We start from the raw sequence: 22,670 nt of genomic DNA, 5'->3' as shown, positions 1-22,670 counted from the left end.
TCGCCTTCATATTTATGTTTAGCAAGATTATCTTAGCACAACAAGATCTGTATGAAACCAAACTTCTCATATCTCAGCATTATAACAACTCTTTTTATGCACAAACAGATTCCTTACGTGGTGGTTGGCGGCTAACGGTGGTGGAGGAGAATATTGACTCGACACTGGCAGACGGTGCCGACAATGGTGGAGAGAGAAAAAAACTGCCACTTTGTCAGATTTTCTTTGTACTTGAGGAGGGAAAAATTTTTCAGATTTGGCTTCAGATGGAGACGAGAGAAAAAAACTGCTCAGATTTCTTTATACTTGGGGAATAAATTTTCAGATTTGTCTTCAGATGGAGACTTCGTTCTTTGTTTCAGTTTCAGGAAAGAGGGGCAGTATGGTCATTATCTAGCGAAGCACGTGCAAACGCATGAGGCCTGCACGGGGAGTCCTCATTTGGGATTGTACCTAACGGCGCTCCGGTTACCGCGACCTATGCTCAATCATGAAAGAGTAATGATATATAAATATAATAATATTATAAAATGAAAATATTTTTATAAGATAATATTATTTTTATAAGATATAATATCTTTTATTTAAAATATAATTATATAAAATATTATACGTAAATCATTTTCCGGAAAACGCGCTTCACTTTAAAATATTGCTCGAGGAGGCTGCGCCGCTTTTCGCGTGGACAGTTTGACGGTAGCATGTTTGTCTGTCTTTTCTTTCTTCCTCTTGTTTGTCTGTTAATAAGTGGGAAACATCTTATAATTCTCATTAATAAAAAAAATTAATGAGAATTCTCGATAACCACTCTCGAGTGACATTTCCCAAGTGAGAATTGCAGTTGCGCGCTGTTTCGAGAAATTTTTTTTTTTTTTAATAATATTTACAATAAATATGAGATATATATAAAAAATTAATTTTTAATCATTAAGTTTCACTCTTTTTTTTTTTTTTAAAAAGTTGCGTCCATTTGAAATTACTATATTTAGTATTATTTATTGAGAAAATCTATTTAACAAATCATTATTTTAACACCCAATACACTTTTAATGTGGAAGTTTTTTCACGTCAATTATGCTAAATGCTAAAAAATTATTAGTAATTTAGTTTTTTTTTAAAGGCGATGTGTTAAGTTGTTAACATATTTATATGTTGCAAAACTTATTTATCTACAGATGAAATGAGATGAAAATTAAAAATAGAATAAAATATTATTAAAATAAAATTTTTTTAAATTATTTATATTTATAATTTGAAAAAATTAAATTATTTATTGTATTTTATATAAAAATTTTAAAAAATATAATAATTAAATGAGATGAGATGGTTTGTAAAACAAACGAGGCCGTAGGCTTGATTTGGTTTCACACACATCATCTTATTTCATTTCATCTTATAGTATTTTACCTCAACATTAAAAAATCATTCAAATATAAACATTTATCAATTTCAAGTTTTTAATTTTTTCATTTAAACATTATCTAATAATTACAATTTTATAAAACTTCTAATAAAATATAAAAAATAATTCAATTTTTTAAATCACAAAAAAAAAAATATATTATCACTCGTTTTAACTTTATAATTTTTTTCTTCAATTTTTTTCCTTTTTCAAAATTTTATAAAATATTTTAACTCAAATTATTTTATTATTATTCGTAAATTATCTCGATTTATCCGTATACTCGTCATGCCATTGCCAGCTTCAGAGTTGCTTACTCGTCTGCCACTACCTTCCTACACTATCGTACTTTCCCCGATAGAGAGAGAGAGAGAGAGACGATGGAGAAAGCTCTGACAAAGGTGGGTAGCTTGAAGGTTGGGAGCTCATGGATTTCGAAGAAAGCAAAGGAGGAGTTCTCTAATCTCAGTGAAGACATCACTGTGAGTGTGGACATTTGTGTATTGTTCCGTTGGTGTTCCTTTCTGTTGGCCTTGCAGGGTGGTTCCCTTTTATGGTTTTGGTGGTAATTCTGGTCATTATGTTTGTAATGTTGCTCGATTGAAGTGTACCCACTCTCTTGATTTTCTGTTAATCGTTGATTGACACTGAAATTAGCAGTAGAATGTGAGATCTGTGAATATTTCCCAGGAAAGACAACATTTGGAGATTGCTTTTCTAATTTAAAAGAAAATATTTATTTGTTAATGTTGTGCTCGCTTCGATTATATCTTTGGAGGGACGTTTGCGCTACGATGGAGATTGGGGTAGAAAAACTCCTGTGTTGATGGAAGTGAAAATTTGGGCATGCTATATGGCATTTCTTTTTGTTTTATTTTTGCTTTTTCTATGGTTGAGCTTCTAGAATGGAGCGGGGGAATTCGGTCCAAAATGGCGTAAGATTATTTCGATTATGTCTCGATATGTTCTAAACGGCTTTGAAATTACTGGGTAGAGTGCTCCTCGGTTAACACGATTAGGGTGTCACGTATTGCTAACATAATTGGGGGCATTTGTGTAGTGAGGATTGAAGGCCACATTTGGAAGTTTAACTCTCCAAAGACATGGTGATGACATGGAAGAGGCACTTAGTCTTGAAAAACTTTGTGTTTTTCACAACCCACTTAAGCATTGCCTCTTCAGATTTACATCACACAGATTTTTCAGATACTAGTTGACCAGTGAAATAATCCTTGTACATTGCATTGCTTATTGTAAACCTCTTGACTGTACTTTTTTTTAGGAGTTAGTCATCACTTATATTCTCAACACCTCTTGACTGTATAAAACCAGCAGTTTGTGTATTAAAAGAGTACACTGTTAATACTAAGCATTTTAATAAACATTTATAATAACAAACTATATAATCCTAAGAACCTTGACACATCTGTTTGTTGTGGTATTCATGCTACTTTGGAACTATTTGTGCTTAGTTTTGACGTTAATGTTATCTCTTTTCCTTAAAAGGTTGCTTTCTGTTGCAGACTTTGTCAAACACAGTTGAAGAAAAGGCAAAGTGGATTTTCAACAAACTAAAAGGTGACTATATTTGAACTTAGCATGCTCCATTATGCCTGAATCCATATTCCTTATGTGCAAATGCTTGACAGGCTACTTGATTTTCCTTCACATAGAGCCTTAATGTTTTCATACCCCTTACCATAAGAGTTGGCACTTGTCAATAGATGGCAGCACACATCACGAACCTAGCATAAAATACAATTTGGGAGGAATTTTGTGCCATCATTTGATGGAAGCTGCATGAAATATTTGTGAACTCATCCGCATGTTTAGTGATTGCAATTGTTTCCTCAAAAGAGGTGGATACATTTAGGCCATCAACCCGCAAACTAGTTAATTGTGGCAAATCTTCCTGGCATGGGCATGTTTGATTAGTGAAAATTTCTCGAATTGTTAGATTTCTTGAAAAAATTAAATGTTGAGAGGAGTTTTGTATTCAGTTTTGCAAAAGAGGGTAGGTAGAATGAAAGTTGTTTAGTTAAAACTTTTCTGTGATATGTTTGTGTTGGGCTCTGTGAAAATTAGTTGGTAGAATTGAAAAGTTGTTGGGATGAAAATTTGTCAGCTGTGTTATTTTGGGTTTTTGTGAAAGTTATTGCGGTTTTTGTTTTTTTTTTTCACAGAAGCTGGGGCAAATGATGAGATGAATTTTTTTAGAGATGAAATTTCTTTTGGTGTTGAAAGAGGTTTGGATTGACAGTGAAAATATCTATGAACTCTGTTGGCATCCACATGTGAAAATATGAGCTTTCTTTGTTTTCATTGTATAAAACCATGTTCTTTCATTTGTGAACCTCATTCCTTCTTTTTATAAACCCTCTTACAGAAATGTTAGCATTTGGATTTTTTTCACTGGATTAATTTCATTCATTGCCCCTTATATTTCTAAGTTTCGACTTCAAACTAATCTTTTAAATGGTTTGTCATTGGTCTATGAGGTGAAACTTTTTGTAAGAAATAGATACAGTTTTCATTTCATTTCAGCTAGTGCAAAGAATTTGTAAATTTAACAACACCGTAACACAAAATTTATGTTCTGCCCGAACATTGTTGTATATTTTTATTTCCTTTTATTTAACCTTGAAACACTAACTTGAAAATGGCTACCAACAGGGAAGCCACTGAAAAGTTTACCAGATCTCCTTCAAGACTACAACTTACCACGAGGCCTCTTTCCCAAGAACATCACCTGTTATGAATTTGATGAATCCAAGGCCAGGCTGATTGTGTACTTGCCTTCTGTATGTGAGGTCAGCTTTAAAGACTCCTCGGCAATAAGGTATGCTACTCGGGTCAAGGCAATTTTGCTGAGGGGAAAGCTTACAGGCATAGAGGGAATGAAGACAAAGGTTCTGGTGTGGGTTAAAGTGACAAACGTAGCAGTTGAGGGCTACAAGTCTGATAAGGTTTGGTTTACTGCTGGTGTGAAGAAGTCAAGGCCTAAGGATGCTTATCAAATGCCAAGTGATGCTGTCAAAGTAGAAGAATTTTGAAATGAGAGTAGATATTCATTGTCTTTGGAGGTAGCCTTTTTGCGTCTCTCTTGTATACTTCCGGTATACTTGAGTTGCGCCTTTTGCGTTCATCAAAAAAGATTTATTACTCCAAAAAAAAAAAAAAAATCATTGTCGCAAAACAAAAATCAAATTTACGGAGGTAGATGACCTAAATCATTGGTAACCTCACTTCTCTCTGTGTAAGATTGGATGAACTATTATGATTCTCAGTGTATCAAATGAATCAGCTCTAGGTTTAGCTCATGTTGTTCAGCTTTGAATGTTTGTCGTTGCGGTCCAAGCTTTTTGAGGTTATGTCACAAGTTTTGGGTGAATACCCTGGCAATTGGTGACCATGCTATGGGTTCATGATGTTCTTGTGCCTTTGCAATTTTAAGCAAATCCTTGTTGTAATTTTTGTGTTGATAAAGATGGCACTTGAGATGACAGAATTCAAATGTGGACTATTCATCAGAAAATTTCTGATGGGATGTGTAAGAAAATTTACTGCATTTAAGTATAAAAAAGTATTGAATTGCTCAATTGATCGATTCAATTTTGCTACAATGACTTTATTGTCTGTTAAAAACTTCCTAATAATCTGCTTGCGAGATCATAGAGGAACTGCATTTGAATCATGAACAATCTCGTATATTATTATCATGATATGACGTTCTCAATCGTCAACAGGCCAATGATGCACTATTCCAAGAAATCGGACTTCCTGTTTTGGAGGACCTTCTTTGAAGAAATGAATGTTATGCTGGAAAGCGAGAGTGAAAGAGAGGGGAAGCCATCAATTATCAGCCAAATTCATTTATTCATGATGTAGAACTTTATTCATGAAAGTCAAAAGAAAAGCCATCTTAAAAAGTAGAGCATTATCAAATTACTTCTGCCACATTGAATGTTCACACCATCACAGCAGATTATATCCTCTTCATTTTTTGCCTTGACTTTGAACTATTTTTTTATTTATTTAAATAATGACGTTCTAGGCCTAAAGTTCAATGGGAACCAAATTAGATATGCATCCATGGGGACATGATGTCATGGGCGAGTCTAGAAGCTTAAGGAAGATCAGAAGGAGAAGAAGAGATGAATCGTGATGGGATTCGGTGGGCCTTAGTTCTACGGGCTCAAACTAATACCGTGGGCTCTCGCTCTGTGGACAGATGCAACAAATGGGCTAGGAATTCTATAATGGAATGTTTCTAAATATTACTTTACTTGTTCTGTTAAGTTGTGCGCAAGGCAAGACCTAAGGAGGTGTTAGACCCCCACGTCGAGTTGCCTCTAGAGATGCTGCACATGTCCTAATTATGGTAGGGACATGCACCTTGGTTAGTGGGGTGACACGCACGAGGCACCCAGCATGCATGCATGCCTTGGCCCGCACGATGGCACTCACGGGACGCCCAACATGCGGGCTAGCGAGGCTAGCATGCGCATGTCTATGCGCACAACCATGCGCTTCCCATTGCGCAGGCCCGTGCGCACGCCAATGGGCCACGTGGCCTTGCGCGCGCCCATGTGCCGCAAGGCCATGCATGCGCCCATGCGCTGCATGACCAGCCCAGCCCGTGCACGCGCAGACTCACTTTGCCGCAAGCCAGCGTGCCCATGGCCATCCTGCCGCACGCCAGCGCGCCCATACCCATTCTGCCGCACACCAGTGAGGTTAGTGGCGCTCCCCATGGCGTGCCATCCAGCGCACGGCTCCAGCCCGTGCCTTGCGGAGCAGGTCAGTTGGGTGGGCATGCCATCCAGCGCACAGCTCCAGCCTCTGCCATGCAGGCAACGCCTAGGCCACCAGCTTGGGCCATGCCGTGCATACACATGGCTCACCATTAGCAAGCCATGCTGCACCACTTAGCCATAGACCAGCTCGAAGACCAACATGCAACCACTTAGCCCACCATGGGCCCATGCATGTCACGGCCATAGTGTGGTCCATGCCATTATCTTATTGTTTTTTTTATTAATTATTATTTACTTTCAAGGGACCTATTGAGGGTTTCCAAGTTGTAACTTATAAATATGACCCTTAGTCATTTCTTTTACATCTTTTGGCAAATTCCTAAGATGAGAGACTTTTGTTTGAGAGATCACAATCGGTGCCATAGCACTTGGGCTTTTTGGGTGAGATACGTTGATCCCAAAGAGAGGATTACACTTTGTAAATCTTTGAATAAGTGTAATTCATTTATCTTGTTCTTACAACTTGGTTCAATTCATGAATCCAAGTTGTGTTTATCAATATATGATGTTTATTCAATTCCTGTGCAACTCGTGAATCAAGTGTTGAATTATCTTATTTGTTCTTTTGTTTATTCAAGGCATAAGTGTTTTTACTTGTGTTCTTGAGTGACATTCATATTGTTCTTGGTGTTTATCATTATTTTCGGCTCTTCAATCCATTTCATTCCCAAAAGTCGGCTAACCTAGTGTTAGTCAACTTTTCATATATTCTTGGACTCTTCCAACCCTAGTGGCTGAAACACTCTTTCTATTTGTGAGCAAACCCTATTCGGCCAACACTTTCCTAATTGGGAAGATCCTTAGCCGCCCACTTCACTTACCAAACTAGGATTCCTATAATTTAGGAATCCCTAGTTGACCCAAACACTTATCCTATTCGGCCAAGTCAAATCCATTTGAGTTTCTTGAATTTAGGAACAATCCCATCAATCACTCCCCTGGCTTGTTCGGCCAACCCTAGCCGACCAAGCTTTGCCCTAGCTTCTAAACCCTAAACACAAACCCTAGCCGCCCATCTCCATACTTCCAAACTCTAAACCTAATCCAAAGTGGCGCCAACCCTCATCCTACCACATTACCGTGCATCACTTTTCACCATAGCTACCATACACTTTACCAACCTTTTCCACCATTCCAACCATCCACTCTAGCCTAAACACTTAACCTTACCCTACCAAAGTGGTCATCTTGACCACGATTGTCCGAAAATCAAGCAAGAGAGAAACAGAGGATTGGTCATCACAACACCACTATTGGCGTGGAGAACATAGTGTTTAAGGACTTGACCGAGGTCCCTAACAGGAGAATATACCATATGGTTTGTTACAGACTCAGGCTATATGTATTGAGACCCCATTGGGGAAATAATCATGAATTGAATGCATAAAGTTTCTGTTATTTCTTATTCTTCTTTGGTGGCTGCTCACCCTCGAAGTGAGCCTACAAATTCCCCTTCCCTTTGCGTGTCACACATAATGACAGGCATACCTCCACAAATTTTAATTTGAAATCCATGTTTCACCTCATACTCCTCGCAAAGATATTCATATATTTGAGCATACTTTGAATCCCTCCAAGCAATTTTTGATTTGAATAGTGAAAGAACAAAACAAATATGATGATTTGAAAGATGCATACTTAGCTAAAATCATGTACTCAAAATGCTGAAAAAAGGGAAAAGATTAGGAAATTTTGCAAATTTCAAATATGTTCCCCAGTAACCAACTCTTAAGGAACTGATTTTGAGGACATCAGACCTTTGTAAAGCCAAGCCATAGAAGGTGCACATAATTCTCACTTCATTTGGTGCCTAACTTTGGAAGTCAGATAAGAAGTTGTTCTAATGACTTGAGAATCAAGACATTATGAACATAAACAGTAGTTAATCATTTTATTAAAAGAAGAAGATCGTCCAAACGAGTGACATGTGAGGCTCACGCACGCTATGCTATGGACAACATCCATGCGCCACTACGCCTTGGAGACTTTCTACCTCCAAGGGCGGCACCATCGGATGCTGCACCCTCAAATCTTTTAGATCCAAACCTGACTGAGCATAGCCCCCATGCACATATACATGTCGTTTATCGATGATTAGAACTATTTGTCACATGCTATATTTTTCATGTTATCACTTCTTCCAACCAAGTATCATAAGAAAAGGTGAAGTGAAACTCTCATTCAACGTCCAAAACATCCAAGTGTAGCAAAAATCAAATCGACATGTCATGGTATTACAATCCGATTCTGAGACCTTATCAAAACTACTGAAAAAAAAGTTCCTTAAAACATCATGATTCAGATTATCTGCCTAGAAAAAATATAAAAACTCAAAGGTGAGACGGCGTCGTTGTGTCCGCTACCGTGAAACCGATACCCAGCACCTGAATCCTTCGTGCAAAACAAAGATTCCGAGTAAAGTGAGCGCAGGCACACAAAAATCCTAGGTGGGGAGAGAGAGACAGAGCAATCGGGAGCTTCAAAACGATGATGATTTCTGGGGATTTGAATGTCTCCGCAACACTGGGCTCCTACCCTATGCACCCTCTTCGAAGCTCATTACGTCCTTCGAAGGTCTGAGCTCTCACCCTCTTGTTTGTCAGTGTTAATTTTCCTGCATTTATCTCTGATTTATTAGATCCTATCCGGGATCCATGCATTTTGTTTCAAGTCCTAGACTTCTCTGCTGAGTTCCATGGAAGCCCGAAGGAAGAAAAGGGTATCCTGGAATCTGGCTACTTTTGAGGGTTTTAGTCGTAATTGTGAGACTCCTCATTTTCTTTAATTTTCCTCGGATTTACCAAATGAGGCATTTAATAACCTACCATTTATTCTATATGTTTGATTGTTGTTACCCGCCCCGCGGGGGTGGGGGGTGGGGTTGTTCTTGTTTCATATGATAATTTGCGTGTTAATGATCTGGTGGTCTTGTTTCAATGATAATTTGCTTGTTAATGATCTGGTTTATCTACTGAAGGTCGAGTGGTTTCACATCAAACAGCCATCATTCTAATCAACAAATAACGGATTTGGGGGCTGAAAGATATACCACCCATTCTATGTTGCAACATAGGCTGTTACAATATTATGCATGGTGTTGAGGGTTTAAAGGCATGCACTGTCCTTGGCCTGCTTAAGTCTCTAAACTTTGTGCTGTTATTATAGGTGGAGTTCTCTGGTTTCCTGAATAGAGGATCAAGCATCTGTGAAGTTATACCCAAATGGCCCAGCATAGTACTTGATAACCGCAACATGCGTGGTCATCCCAAGGAAATTTCTGGTGTCACTGGAGATTATAAGCTTTCGCCGAAGTCCATCAGTCAAGAATCTGAGGGCTTCCTCCTTGATGCCATTAACATGAGCTTCTTGGAACGTTTAAACTTGGCTTGGAAGATAATGTTCCCATCACCAGCATCTAGAAAGAGTTCTAATGCCAGGATTGCCAAGCAGCGCTTGAAGATGATTCTCTTCTCTGATCGATGTGCAGTGAGTGATGAGGCAAAAAGGAAGATTGTCAACAACATTGTGCAGGCTCTGTCAGATTTTGTGGAGATAGAATCGCAGGATAAAGTTCACCTGAGTGTTTCTACCGACGCAGACCTTGGAACCATATATTCTGTCACTGTGCCTGTACGACGGGTGAAACCTGAGTATCAAGATTTGGACGAGGTTGGAACAATAACAAATATAGAGTACAAAGATACTGGAGAGACTTCAGGTTCTGTTGATGTTAGGTTTGATTTCTTCATTCCAGATTAAAGGTCATAATGATTTCAGAGGCCCAAAAAAAGTCATATAATAATCGATTTCAGAGGCCCAAAAAAAGTCATATAATAATCGCCGGTATTGAAGGTGGTTCCTCTTTGAATCCACAGCCGGTGAGGCAACGTTAACATTTGTAAATATATGCGACTTCCTTAAACAAGATCGAAAGTTTTGCTGCTTTCAAGTTTGTGGTTACTTTGATGTTTGGCATGATGACTCTATTGCATTCTAATCTGGTCATCGGATGTTCATCTCAGATCCTTATCATGGCGCCATGCATGTATTTGCTTCTCACAATCACATTAGGTTTTATGCATGCATGTTTTTGGACTATAATTTTACTGAGTTCTATGAAGATTGATCTCTCTGTTCTCAATAGTCAATTGAACTCTAGTGGAACGCAGGGGTGCCTCTTGATTTGGGTTAGTTTGGTTTCAAGGAGTTTTATAGAACCGTACTAATCTAATTCAGTTCCAAAAACTAGACCTAGAATTGAACCAAAACTTCTGTGTAACCGAATGCATTCAAATCAATTACTTTTTATAGGTTGATTCAGTTATATCAGGTTTCATTCCAATCTCCCAAATTCCTAAAAAAGCAATTTGAGGAATAATTGCAAATTTAATTCATTTTTTGAGAGAGATGTGGTTATTCATTTTGTATTTTGTTTTCTTCAATTATATTGGTTGATATGACTCATTTTCAATATATATATATATTTTTATATTAAGTGGTTGGCATAAAAATCTATTTAAAATATGTCACATTATTTAAAATGAAGAGTAGCATTGCTTATTTTTTAAGCTTATTAATCTATAGAGATTTATTCTTCTGATATACCACAAATGGGTAGAGTTTGAATCCAATATTTTATTCAATTTTTAACTTTTATTTCAATTCATTTCATTTCATCTCATCTGATTTGCGAAAACAAACGACACCTAAGAATCTAATAAAAGTAGTTTTATAATATAATGTATCAGTCACGTTAATTTATAAATTTACTTTTATAAAATCCATTTGTGTCTAAAACATTTTTCTTTACATTAAACATGGCCATATTGCTTGGTGACACGACATTTTTCTTTACATTGGACATGGCCATATTGCTTGGCACTTGGGCAATATGTTTTCTGTTATTGATATCCTTTTTTTAACACCCGTGTTGTGAATTGTTACATTACCTCATTCATTTGGGTTTATTATGCAGATCAAGGACGGGTTTGGTGAGGGAAAAGATCTGGTTGTTTCGGTGATGTCTGCTATGGGAGAGGAGCAGATTTGTGCCCTCAAGGACATTGGCCCCAAATAGTTATCTTCCATGTATGTGGAATAAGAGAAATGATAATTGCAGTTGTGAATGTATAAGTACCGTTTAATCACTTTAAAAAAAATGAATAAATATGAAACTCGCGTGAAAAAAAATTAATTTTTTAATAGTAGATTCTACTCTTTTTCAAAGCGACTGTACGGTATTTGCATATTCCAAGACTGCATGTAGCATTACTTGGGGAATAATACTGCTAGACTGGAACTTTTAACTGATCAGGCAGATAATCATATAGCTTACACCTGCAATCAAATGTCTTGTGCAAGTTTGAGAAGTAGGGCCACTCAGTTCAGGAACTTTTAACTGAATGCATTCTGAATGCATCATCAGCATGATACCTTTATTTATTCATGCTAACTATACATGGGTGTTTTAGTTTTATCCATCCTTGATAGATGGTAAAGTCAGTTTGTGAATTATTTATAAGAGGGACACTTTATACGGAGGGATGAAGGTGTCTTCTTTTTCCAACCATGTGATTTCTATTTGTGTATATTTTGAAGGCTAAATTTGAACAGATGTTGGTAAGACGGATTGATTTCAGGTGAATAAAGAGTGATTTATTGTACGTCTTTCTCAGTTTTTGCATATGCTGTGCTATGCATGATATTGGAACTCATTTTGTGCATATCTCATGCCTTCTCAAATGTCTCATGAGTGAAGAAAAAAAAGAAGCAAAAAGAAGCATTATTTTCACAGAAACCATTCCTGGATTGGAGCTTCCTTGCATAGAGTTATCGTTTCTGGGGTTGATGAATAAGGGCTAACAGACTGCAATTAAACCCACTGCAACTGGCAAACTAAACCATAGGATAATAATCAAACACCACAAGAATGTTTAGTTTTTCTGCTGGAATGAGTGTACCGAAAGTCATATTGAAAATGAAAGAGTTATACGTTACAAGACGGCAAAAATCTCAATTTGTGAGCAGTTCTGGGAAGATACATGAGCACTTCTGTCGAACAATCTCAAAAGCAATCAAGTTTGAGCATACCTCATTAGACATTGCATTGGTAGAATGGCGGATCGCGATGACATTTTACAGATCACAACAACATTTTACAGTTAGCTCACCAACCGGATGACTGTCCCATACCAATCATCAGGAATGTTGCCTCTCAGTTCCCCATTTAAAGCCCTTAATGAGTAACTTGTGGCTGCCTGCATCCAGCTTAATTTTAATACAAGTTCTCCAACAATAAATTGAATGATAAAAGAATGTGAGAAGATACAATCATTACTTTCACGATGTAAACATCAATTCCAAGTCTTGCGATCATTGCAGCTTCTGTTATTTTGGTCATCATGCCCCCAGTAGTATCATGAGCTGCGACGGTAGTTTCAACTGCCGATAGAAAATGGGAAAACATTTGTTAATTTGGTGCTCTGGTTTAAAACAGCAGATACATTACTTGTTCATTTCAGTTCAGAATCATACATTCCTTGTAGTAAGTTAACAAAAAGGGAGTAATTTTAAAACATGCTCGGCATTTCTTAATTCTTCAATATCTAAATCCATTGTGACCTCGACAAAGTGGCACGGGAAGATTTCATAAGTGTTGAAAACAGAAATATCTATTCTCTAAACCCTCCGTGTACCAATCTATGCTGAAATATACTTGAAAGCATGAAGAAGCAACCTGCTTCTTAGTTTTAACTTCACTAGATACAGTCAATTTCAGTAAAATAAAATAGATACTGCCAGGAACCAAAAACACAGAAAGTTTGGACATGTAATAAAAATCAATGTAACTCAGATTATGCTGCATTTGAAGGCAGGAAAAATGTTTAGACCAACGTCTTTATTGTTGATGTAGCCCTAACAGTAGATGAAAGAAGACAAATCCACGTGCCCTCCCCAAAAAAAAAAATTGTAAACGTGAAACAATGACTTTTTATTTTTTTTTTATTTTTTTTAATGTTGGGGAACCTCTCCAAGGCAGGGTCCTTCGAACCCACCCCTTCAGAGTAAACCCCGGTCTCGCTGTGCACCGCACCCTCGGAAGTTTCCTTACACAGAACTGGTTAAATCACTAGCTTTTCACCAGGAAGCGTGGCCCCAAAGGATTGTTTGCATCCCTGAGGTGTTGAACCTTAGACTTTGAAGGGAGTGATACCCTAAGACTAATGACATTTCTTACTCCCTTATAACTTTGATAAATCATCTTAATTCCTCTTACCAACCTTTGGTCATGTTCTGAAGCACTGGTTTAACAACATCCCAGCTCCCATCTTCACGCACAGCTGTTTTTATAGAAAAATTGCCATGCCCATCCATTAAAAAAAAGAAATAAAACTGTTCCGATACCATCCATGTATATGATCAAGGATTTATAAGAAATGCTCACCAATCTCCTGTAAGAGTACTGCAGTAGGTTCCACTGGTGGACGATCATATACCCCTAAAACATCTGTCTTTCAATCCAAATTAATCGGATAACAGCATATAATATCGTTTGATACATATCAAATAGAGAAAAGGTAATTTGAGTATCGCTAAGGGTAAAATATGTCAGTTACAAAAACTGGAAGAACCATTCATACACCTTGATACATTATATCGGAAAAGTGTATCTGTGTGCATAATAGAGCATGATATTTTTTTATCGGTAGACAAGATTTTAATGATCATAAGAATAGGCAAGATCCCAGCATAATATATAATTCCATCTTTTAGAATTTTACTCAAAGAAATAAATTTTTTTTTGATAAATAAACTCAAAGAAATAAATTATCAAGTCTCTTTCCTTGAAAACCACATTCTCACACTATATGTTTTCACTGCATGCCAAAAGTGGCAAGAAGTTAAGGCTGCTTTCATCAATGCTTTGGAACATTAATTAAGAGTGGAGGTATGCAGGATGGTTGTGAAAATCATTTATTTCAATATCATTTACCAGTTCATAATAACTACAGACTGAAGACAATCCTCAAGCCCTCTAGTTGATTTTGCATAGAATGATTAGAAGCATCTTACGTCCACAGAAAGTTAAGCATGAAAAAGGATATATTCCATAAACAGTGGATACAAGAAAAACAACATATTCAGGCTTTAACTGTGCAGCAAGATGGCGTATGATAACATCTCCACTCAATATGCTGCAGCCCTGATTTAATAAGTAAATAAATGAGAATACCAACTAGTAACAAAGAAAGCTGATAAACATAACTCACATGGACCAAACCTGTAATTCATCAAGCACAGCATCTCCATGCAGAACCTAGAAGGCAGGTAAGAATAAGCACCAAGCAATGTGAAATATCAATGAGGCTCCCCCCCAACAAAAAAAGGCAACTACTAAAGAAAATACCGAATCACTTCTTTTTCACGACACTAGGTGATATGCCATTTATCCCCAAAAAGAAAAACTATGCACTTGTGCTTGGCACCCAGGAATTTTATCATTGCTCTGGGAAATTGTTCGGCAATGGCTGCCTTAAAATTTCTCTGCACTCAAATTCGTGATTACACTGTCTTTGGTGTTTTAACAAGTCATACACATCTTTAGTACCCAAAAGATTTCATACCGATTTATAAAGAATAATAAGTGCTTGTTTGTATGATTCTGCAACTTCAGTAATCTGATCTATTTATCTTTCTCCATGAAGCATTAATAATGACATAAACTTTCACTAACTAGGGTTTCATTAGTTTATTTGTATTCATGAAATCCCATTTAGTGTCTCAAGCTTTTAAGTATGCTGACAGTTAAAAGGATCATTTACCTGACAACCAAGGTAAGCACTTAAGTATCTGGTAAACACTCTAACTAGCAACTACAAAAAATGTGGCCATCTATTTTGAGTACAAAGGATAATGTTCAAAGAAGAGGATTTATGCAAGTTTTCAAGTATTATTATGAATCAAAGAACTCAAACTTACAGGTATAAAACCAGAGTCAATAGCCTTAGCCACCATGGACAAATCAGCTGAGGCTATCTGTCCAAATACAAAAGTTTTAAGTTAGGAAGAGAAGAAGGCATCTCCAACAAGAAAGAATGTGAATAAAAAATAAGTCTCCATTATCGGTGCCTATATTGAAGCAAATGCAGTCTGTCTAGAGGCTTCTAACATTTCTCTCAGAGGTTGACCATCCACACGTAAATGGAGACATTCCAACTGAAGGAATACCCTCTGCGAAAAAAGAAATGCTTCAATAAGGACAATTTGATCTACTTCGCCTTTCTCAAAGATGCGGCATAGAAAAACTGGGTCATCTAAGCAGATAAATAAGTACTAGATTAAGTGAAAAGTAACACAAGAGGTAGTGGGTCACACCTATATCAAAATCACAACAGTCGGATAGCATTCTCATGCAAATTTGAATGCCATGCTAGAAAAGAAATTTGAATGTCATGCTCGAAAAGAAAATAAGGTCTTGAAGCAAGCAAGATTTTCATCTCCAATTCTAGAACTCTTTGATCTGTTGTACCAAAATGATGAGCACTACCAAAAACTGTTTCACAGAAATCATATAAATAAATAATTGCTGAATTGCTTGTATTCACTGTCAATGTAGATTTTACTATGTTATATTAATACACAATGTGATATCAAGCATGAAAAAAAAAAAAATTGCTACCGAAAGAGTATCACAAACAAAATATGGAAAATTGGCAAATATCCAACCTCAATGATGTGGTTAAAGGAACTTATGGGAACCAGTGGCATAGTTGTCAAATGGGAAAATTGATTATGATTAGTTTGTCAGGAGCAAAGGGTGTATCAAAACAAAAATATGGCATTTCTTTAGCTTGTTGGCACACAAAACTGACTCACGTAACAGACCAGACTTGATGGGGGAAGAAATGAACAGATATCAATATAGAGCTAACAAATGCAAATAGAAGTTCAATTGTAACAGCTCTGGTACCTCTGGCTAGTGCTCTAACAATTTCAAGATTGAGACTCGTAACCTGAAAAAGAAATGGGAATAAAACAAAGAAAACCAAATGAATGTAGATTGCAGATAAGGTATTTAGGTGAATATTTTGGTCAGCCTATCCCATCTCAGTATCTGACATTTTGTTCCTGTAAAACTTCAGATGTAATTCCCAAAACAAACAAAGGTTGAGATGAACAACAACTCAAAACCTACAGTAGTTTGAACATAAAAACAGCCTCACCCTTGAAAGAATAATAATTTTTTACTTTTTATTCTTTCCTCTTTCTTTCTCCAGTTGAATTGTAATTATATACCCCAAATAATCAAGGACCCAGACAATTCCATGTATAAATCTCACCTAATAGTATGGCATCCATAACAGGGTTAACAGAAACCTCAAACAGATGAAACGGTTCTGTTAAATATAAGGGTGCATGGGTGCAATATTTCAGGTTTGATATAATACTGCATGGCAATTGAAACTTGATAATGCTTTCTGGATGTTAATACCTGGTTGCCCAATTATGTCCTACTAGATGTTATCAGGCCAATAAAAAGATACCCATTCCATCTTCATAATCTCAACCAGCTAAAAGGAAGAAATTCTCTACATATAAGCTGAAATAAAAAGCTCAAAACATCAACATGTAACAGCATACGAAGAGGCAAGGGCAGTTTATCTTACAGAAATCCGTGTAGCAACAAAACCAGCCTTGACAAGAGGTTGGCCCAATCCTCCTTTATGAACCCCAGATTTACTAGCCTGAAAGTGCCCAAAAGAACCTAGGGCCACCATTGTAGGTTATAAAATGAACTTCCAGCATATATTTATAAGATAATACCTGTAAAAACTACTATCAACTCCTGGACGAATGCACAGACCTTGGCCTTTAGTATAAATCAACGACCATGTTTTGTATGCTCAAAAGCATTATTCTTTTTTTTTTATGAGTAATGCTACTTATCATCTCAATTCTCATCATCCTTTTATCATCCCATGATGTGGTATTAGATGATTTGAGACTATTTATTATATTTCACTTGTGAACCTATCATCTAATGTTATATCATAGGATGATGAGAAAATGGATGATGAATAGATTTTTTCTTTTTTTATAAGTAGTCAAATATTTATTAAAAGTTGCAACAAATTACATAGGCCTATACAAGAGAAACGCCAAATTAGAATTAAGAAAAGATACAATAAGTTACGAAAACTCAGCCTATTAAAATCTATAGCGGCTGCCCAAAGGAACAACATATTGAAAAATAAAATTTTAAGCTCGTCCATTTCTTTTACGATCCCCAAAAATTTTATTGTTCACTTCTCTCCAAATACACCACATCAAGCAGATAAGGACCTTCTTTCATACAGAAGCAATTTGTGGACATCCATATAAGCCTCTTCAACCAGGACAGAAGTCAACTATCCTTCTAGGCATAACCCAAACCTTCAAAAACATTATTCTTAATATTGGGATTAACTGGCTATCAGCGGCTAATTTGAAATACAATAGCGGAAGCAAACAAAAGAAAATTTGACAATCACACATAACACCAAGATTTACGTGGTTCGGCTTAGAACAAGCCCACATCCACTAGTGGAGTTGGTCTCAAGGAATTCATTATCACAAAATAGAGTACAAGAGAGGTATCACAAATCACTCCTCAATCCCTTAAAGCCCCAATACACCTAATGAACTCTCAAAATCTCACAAAAGCAGTTTTCTCTCTTTTCTCTCTGTTCTGGCCGCTCAAAGTCACAATACAATGAAAAAATAACATGTATTTATACTGTACAGCGCGGAAAACCCTAATTACGAACACTCGCTCGAGCGACGTATCAAGCGAATAATTTGCCTGGCGTTCACTAGAGCTGATTGTCGAGCAAGTGTCGAGGTTCGCTCGAGCGGATTGTCAAGTGGATTTCAAGCGAACAATCTGTCTGGGATTCGCTCGAGCGAAGTGTCGATTGCTCAATCCAAGGTCGAGCCACAGTCAAGCCAAGTCTCCAGAATGGCGTTTTCAACAGGAATCAAGCCACACTCAACAAATCTCCACCTTGGCTTGAATTCTGTCAAGCTTGAACAAAATGAATTCCAACAAATCGAATTTCACAATTTGACAACAAAGACATCAAAAATGCCCACCAAAGATTAAAAAAAAAAACAAACTCCTCCACAAATCCCAAACAGAACACAACGTCTATACTTGAAAAACTCAATTTCCACCCAAAAGTCTTCAATTCCATAGATAACTTGAGCGAATCACAAGCTTGGTCCTAATGAAGAGATTCAACCTCTTCACACAAAAGCAACACACCACTATACAGATTGCTTACTTGAACAACAGCTTCTAAATACAAGCCCGCGGAAGGCTAATAACAAATATTCTCTACCAAAGTAAGAACACCACAAAGTTTGCATGAGCATATCCCGAAGGTGGCCAAACTACCAACTCTATCTACGCGATGAAACTGTAAACTTGCTCTCACTATGCGCCAATGCCAAAATCAAAATCAAGCTACTTTCCAATAGCATGATCTAGAGCACCTACACTCTATTGGGATTAACTGGCTAGCAGCGGCTAATTTGAAATATAATAGCGGAAGCAAACAAAAGAAAATTCAAAAATCACACAAAGAACACCAAGATTTACGTGGTTCGGTTTAGAACAAACCTACGTCCATTGGTGGAGTCGGTCTCAAGGAATTCATTTTCACAAAAATGGAGTACAAGAGAGGTATCACAAATCACTAATCAATCCCAAAAGCCCCAATACACCTAATGAGCTCTCAAAATCTCACAAAATGATTTTTCTCTCTTTTCTTTCTATTCTGGCCGCTCAAAGTCACAATACAATGAAAAAATAACATGTATGCAGAAAACTCTAATTATGAACATTTGCTCGAGCGACGTGTCAAGTGAACAATCTGCCTAGAGTTCGCTCGAGCTGACTGTCGAGGGAGTGTTGATCGAACAATCTGCCTGAAGTTTGCTCAAGCAGACTGTCGAGTAGATGTCGAGAGAGCAATCTGTCTGGGTTTTGCTTGAGCAAAGTGTCAAGTCAAATTTAGCTCGAGCCAAGGTCGAGCCACAGTCAAGCCAAGTCTCTGGAATGGCGTTTTCAACAGGAATGAAGCCACACTCAATACTTACTGTTTGTGTAATCAAAACTTTAATGTCATTGCTTGTAAATAAATAACTATACTAGCATTAAAAAAAAACACAACATGACTAGCACAATAACCATATTTAAATTCGAGGTGTGTTCCTTATGCCATGCGACTAACCTGCTCCATGAACAACAACAAAACGACTAGAATCTGCAAATGCATCCTCTCCAAAATCATCTTCGATACAAAACACCTCCGATTCCCCATGTCTCTTGCTCCAATCCATCCCAGGACCCGTCGTTGGAGGAGACCGCCCCGAAATCATTGCTTGCCTCAGCTGAGATGAGACTATGTCAAGGCTTTCTTTATTTATCTTCTCGAGTTCATTTTTGCAAGTAATTGCCGCACCTCCTTCGCAACACAAAACACATTTCTTAGTTTGATCCATCAAACAAAGAAGTATCGAAGACTTTATATTTGCATATTCCTTTTGTGTATCGGCTAAAATTTTACACTATAAAGTATAGATTGCTCAAAACGATTTTTCCTCTTTGCACACATGCCTCTAGCTTGACCCGCATTCAAGCAGGGATCAATTTGAACATGGGTGAAACGAAATTTTAATAGGCACCCAGTAATCTAGTGTTGCGAATGAACTAGTATAAACATTGTTGGCTCAAGCCATCTTCTGGGCATGCTGATAAAGCTAATAAAAGAAAACTTAGAGGGAAAAAGAGTAATAAGGTAGTAGTGTAAATCTACGTATATCACAAGGGATTGAGAATTTGTCCTGGAATCAGAGGAATTGAGATGGGTGGTACCCAAGAAAAAACCAATACAAAACAAAACAGAACCAAAAAGACAGACCCAGTTTTACGATGCAACGGATTGACTTGGTTTGATGCCTTTCTTGCTTCCCCTCCATTGAGTTGGTTTGTTTTCCAGCTACGTTTACCTTTTGCTCTGCAGTCTGTGTACTAATGAACCGAGATTTGACTCAGTTGGGAAGCAAATAAAAGTGAATAAACTGGACTATAATCGAACCGAGCCGCTCTTTGACTCGTTGAGTTCGATTCATTCAAAAAAATAAAGCTGGAGTTCGAAATTTTTATTTAAACTTTAATCGACCTAAACTCTAAACTCTTAATTCTTGCTCGAGTTTGAACTCGTCCCAAAAACGAGTTCGAATCAAGCTCAAATTATTTTATTTTTTAAAAAGAGTTAATAATTAATAAATTAGATAAATAAAAAATTTAATATTAAATATGTATAACTAACAAGTAAAATTTTTATTGAATTATAAGATTTTAAAAATTTATAAATAATTAATATGTAACTAGTTGATATTTATTTATAATAACAATATATTATATGCCTACATAAATTATTAATACATACACATAATATGATAGTATATATCTATTTCATATATGGTTCTTATATACTAATAGATTAATTATTGTACAAATTATAAAATATAACTATGAAACATATTCAATATATATGCATAAGTAATTAGATTACATATTATATATTTAATTATAAAAGTGCTATGCTTATATCATTAGCTAATACATACATATATATATGTATATATACATAGATGTATGTATATATTTATTAATATATGAATGAGCTTTAATCGAATCGAACTAATGAGTCGATTTGGACATAAACGAGTGGATATTAACGAGCCTTAATCGAGTTTAGTCGGGTATGTGTCATTTACTAATCGAGCAGGTATCTGCCTTCACAGTCGAGCTTTTTTTTTACGAATCGAGTTCGATTCGAGTTTAACCGAATAGGTATCAAGCGGACTATCGAATAGATTGGTTCATTTACTGCCCTATTTAGAAGACTTTTCTTTTCTTTTCTTTTTTCTTTAATATCTTTTAGGTTAACTTTGCCTATAAATGGTTACTTCATAAAAATATTTCATAAAAAAAAATTACAAACTGATAGAATTTATTGTAATACATAAAATTACAAAACGTTTTTTTTAATAAAATAGATCAAGCTTATGAATTTTATTGTTGTAAAATATTTTTGTCAAGAAAAAGTATACCTATTATCCTCTCGGCATTTTTTGACGTGACAACAAATAATTAATTTATAAGTAAAACATAATAATTCTGATCGTTTAATATTGGAATGAACAATAGTAAGTACTAAATAGCATTACTCTACAGAGTAGATATTGCGCCTCCAAAGCTTACTAATTGTGTTGTGTGTACCTTTTTTGTCTATTCTTATTACACCAAACCACTTATGTGTCCTCTATTGTGTTTAGATAGGTGGCAAGAGGAGGGAATGCAAAGTTTAATGAAGGGATTCCACTGCACTTTGGTTGCTTATCATTTCCTTTTTTGTTCTCCCAATTTAAGAAGGGAATAAAAAAAAAGTAGATGAAAGGAAAATATTCATATTGCAATTTCTTTTATGGGAAAGGGCCCGCGGATAGGTTTGGATAGTGAAATGAGAATTTTTTTATTTTAGATGAAAGTTTAAAATATTTTTTTTTAATATTATTATTGTTTTAGGATTTGAAAAAGTTGAATTGTTTATTATATTTTGTGTAGGAATTTGAAACAGTTGTAATGATAAGATGAGATGAAAATTTTGTATCTCATGCCACTTGCCAAACATATCTAATGTGGTTTATGGGAGGCAATTCGTGTGCATGACTTTTTACAAAACACCATATTTTTTTTATAGTAGAGTCTATTTAAAATGGACAATTAAATTAAAAGTAATGTCTATTTTTTATGGTAAAGTCTATTTAAACATAGGGTATGCACGAAATTTGTCTATTTGTGGCTTCTATCTAACATTACATTTAATTAAATTGATTTGAGTTAGATCGGCCATATTCATATACCCCATTTGGACTCAACTACAACAAATTTTATGTCATTAATGAAAGAAAATGGCCCATCCAATGGTACCGATTGGTATCGACTAAGAGTTGGCATGCATGCTATAAGTCGACATTCAACATCATTGCACTTTGAACAATGCTATGTAACACTCCGCCAAATCATGCCAAGAGACCATAAAAATCAGGGAATCTTGACCATATTAAGGAATTTAGTATGTGAGGCACCTAGAGACATAAGATGGGGTTAAGCAACCTTCATCATTTTTTAGTTAAGAATTCTTAAAGAGTATTCTTTTAATCCTTAGGAAAAGGTCAAGGAAGAACTTACTACCTTGGTGGGAATATAACCCATTACATTGTGAGGGTCTTAGTTGAAAAGGAAGTGGGTGTAAGTATAAAAGATAGAAGATCCAACTCTTGAGAAGGGAACCTAGAATGGGCCCAAGGTGAGGCGAGGCCCATAAGAGAGGCCCAAA

At 36.3% G+C, this 22,670-nt stretch overlaps 3 protein-coding genes across 5 annotated transcripts; 2 read left to right on the top strand and 1 right to left on the bottom strand.

Annotated features, from left to right (window-relative positions):
• Positions 1 to 1,698: 1,698 nt before the first annotated feature.
• LOC108980628 (uncharacterized protein At5g01610-like) lies at positions 1,699 to 4,881 on the top strand. Its single transcript, XM_018951612.2, has 3 exons — positions 1,699 to 1,884; positions 2,926 to 2,980; positions 4,076 to 4,881. The coding sequence occupies exons 1-3, from the start codon at positions 1,783 to 1,785 to the stop codon at positions 4,453 to 4,455; spliced, it is 537 nt and encodes a 178-aa protein (XP_018807157.1). The 5' UTR covers positions 1,699 to 1,782; the 3' UTR covers positions 4,456 to 4,881.
• A 3,536-nt stretch (positions 4,882 to 8,417) lies between these two features.
• On the top strand, positions 8,418 to 11,409 carry LOC109019802 (cell division topological specificity factor homolog, chloroplastic-like). Of its 3 annotated transcripts, none has more exons than XM_035686665.1 (3): positions 8,418 to 8,793; positions 9,385 to 9,953; positions 11,195 to 11,409. In XM_035686665.1, the coding sequence occupies exons 1-3, from the start codon at positions 8,707 to 8,709 to the stop codon at positions 11,238 to 11,240; spliced, it is 702 nt and encodes a 233-aa protein (XP_035542558.1). In that variant the 5' UTR covers positions 8,418 to 8,706; the 3' UTR covers positions 11,241 to 11,409. The 3 variants fall into 3 exon arrangements, with proteins under 3 accessions (XP_035542558.1, XP_035542560.1, XP_035542559.1); XM_035686667.1 differs by having other exon boundaries at positions 8,421 to 8,793; positions 9,385 to 9,937; XM_035686666.1 differs by lacking the exon at positions 11,195 to 11,409 and adding an exon at positions 10,034 to 10,336 and having other exon boundaries at positions 8,423 to 8,793; positions 9,385 to 9,998.
• Positions 11,410 to 12,101: 692 nt separating this feature from the next.
• On the bottom strand, positions 12,102 to 20,391 carry LOC109019800 (isopentenyl phosphate kinase). The gene is made up of 12 exons (XM_035686664.1): positions 20,184 to 20,391; positions 19,494 to 19,727; positions 16,887 to 16,984; positions 16,190 to 16,232; positions 15,389 to 15,450; positions 15,199 to 15,255; positions 14,501 to 14,536; positions 14,345 to 14,422; positions 13,664 to 13,730; positions 13,500 to 13,559; positions 12,557 to 12,660; positions 12,102 to 12,476 (listed from the first exon to the last, which is right to left on the bottom strand). Exons 1-12 carry the CDS (start codon positions 20,239 to 20,241, stop codon positions 12,381 to 12,383), a joined length of 993 nt encoding a protein of 330 aa, XP_035542557.1. The 5' UTR covers positions 20,242 to 20,391; the 3' UTR covers positions 12,102 to 12,380.
• Positions 20,392 to 22,670: the final 2,279 nt, after the last annotated feature.

This window comes from Juglans regia, chromosome 16 (assembly GCF_001411555.2).
Source record: "Juglans regia cultivar Chandler chromosome 16, Walnut 2.0, whole genome shotgun sequence".
Taxonomy (NCBI): Eukaryota; Viridiplantae; Streptophyta; class Magnoliopsida; order Fagales; family Juglandaceae; genus Juglans; species Juglans regia.
The sequence above is the reverse complement of the archived record's forward strand: the minus strand, read 5'-3'. Positions and strand labels throughout refer to the sequence as shown.

Excerpts from the sequence above, each read along its gene's own strand:
- LOC109019800 (XM_035686664.1), bottom strand. The coding sequence starts at position 20,241 with ATGGAGGGGAAGCAAGAAAGGCATCAAACCAAGTCAATCCGTTGCATC. Across the intron at positions 19,728-20,183 it reads CCGTTGCATCGTAAAACTGG|GAGGTGCGGCAATTACTTGC; the intron begins GTCTGTCTTTTT and ends TGTGTTGCGAAG. Across the intron at positions 12,477-12,556 it reads TTGATGTTTACATCGTGAAA|GCAGCCACAAGTTACTCATT; the intron begins GTAATGATTGTA and ends AGCTGGATGCAG.
- LOC108980628 (XM_018951612.2), top strand. The coding sequence starts at position 1,783 with ATGGAGAAAGCTCTGACAAAGGTGGGTAGCTTGAAGGTTGGGAGCTCA. Across the intron at positions 1,885-2,925 it reads ATCTCAGTGAAGACATCACT|ACTTTGTCAAACACAGTTGA; the intron begins GTGAGTGTGGAC and ends TTTCTGTTGCAG. Across the intron at positions 2,981-4,075 it reads GATTTTCAACAAACTAAAAG|GGAAGCCACTGAAAAGTTTA; the intron begins GTGACTATATTT and ends GGCTACCAACAG.
- LOC109019802 (XM_035686665.1), top strand. The coding sequence starts at position 8,707 with ATGATGATTTCTGGGGATTTGAATGTCTCCGCAACACTGGGCTCCTAC. Across the intron at positions 8,794-9,384 it reads GCTCATTACGTCCTTCGAAG|GTGGAGTTCTCTGGTTTCCT; the intron begins GTCTGAGCTCTC and ends CTGTTATTATAG. Across the intron at positions 9,954-11,194 it reads TCAGGTTCTGTTGATGTTAG|ATCAAGGACGGGTTTGGTGA; the intron begins GTTTGATTTCTT and ends TTTATTATGCAG.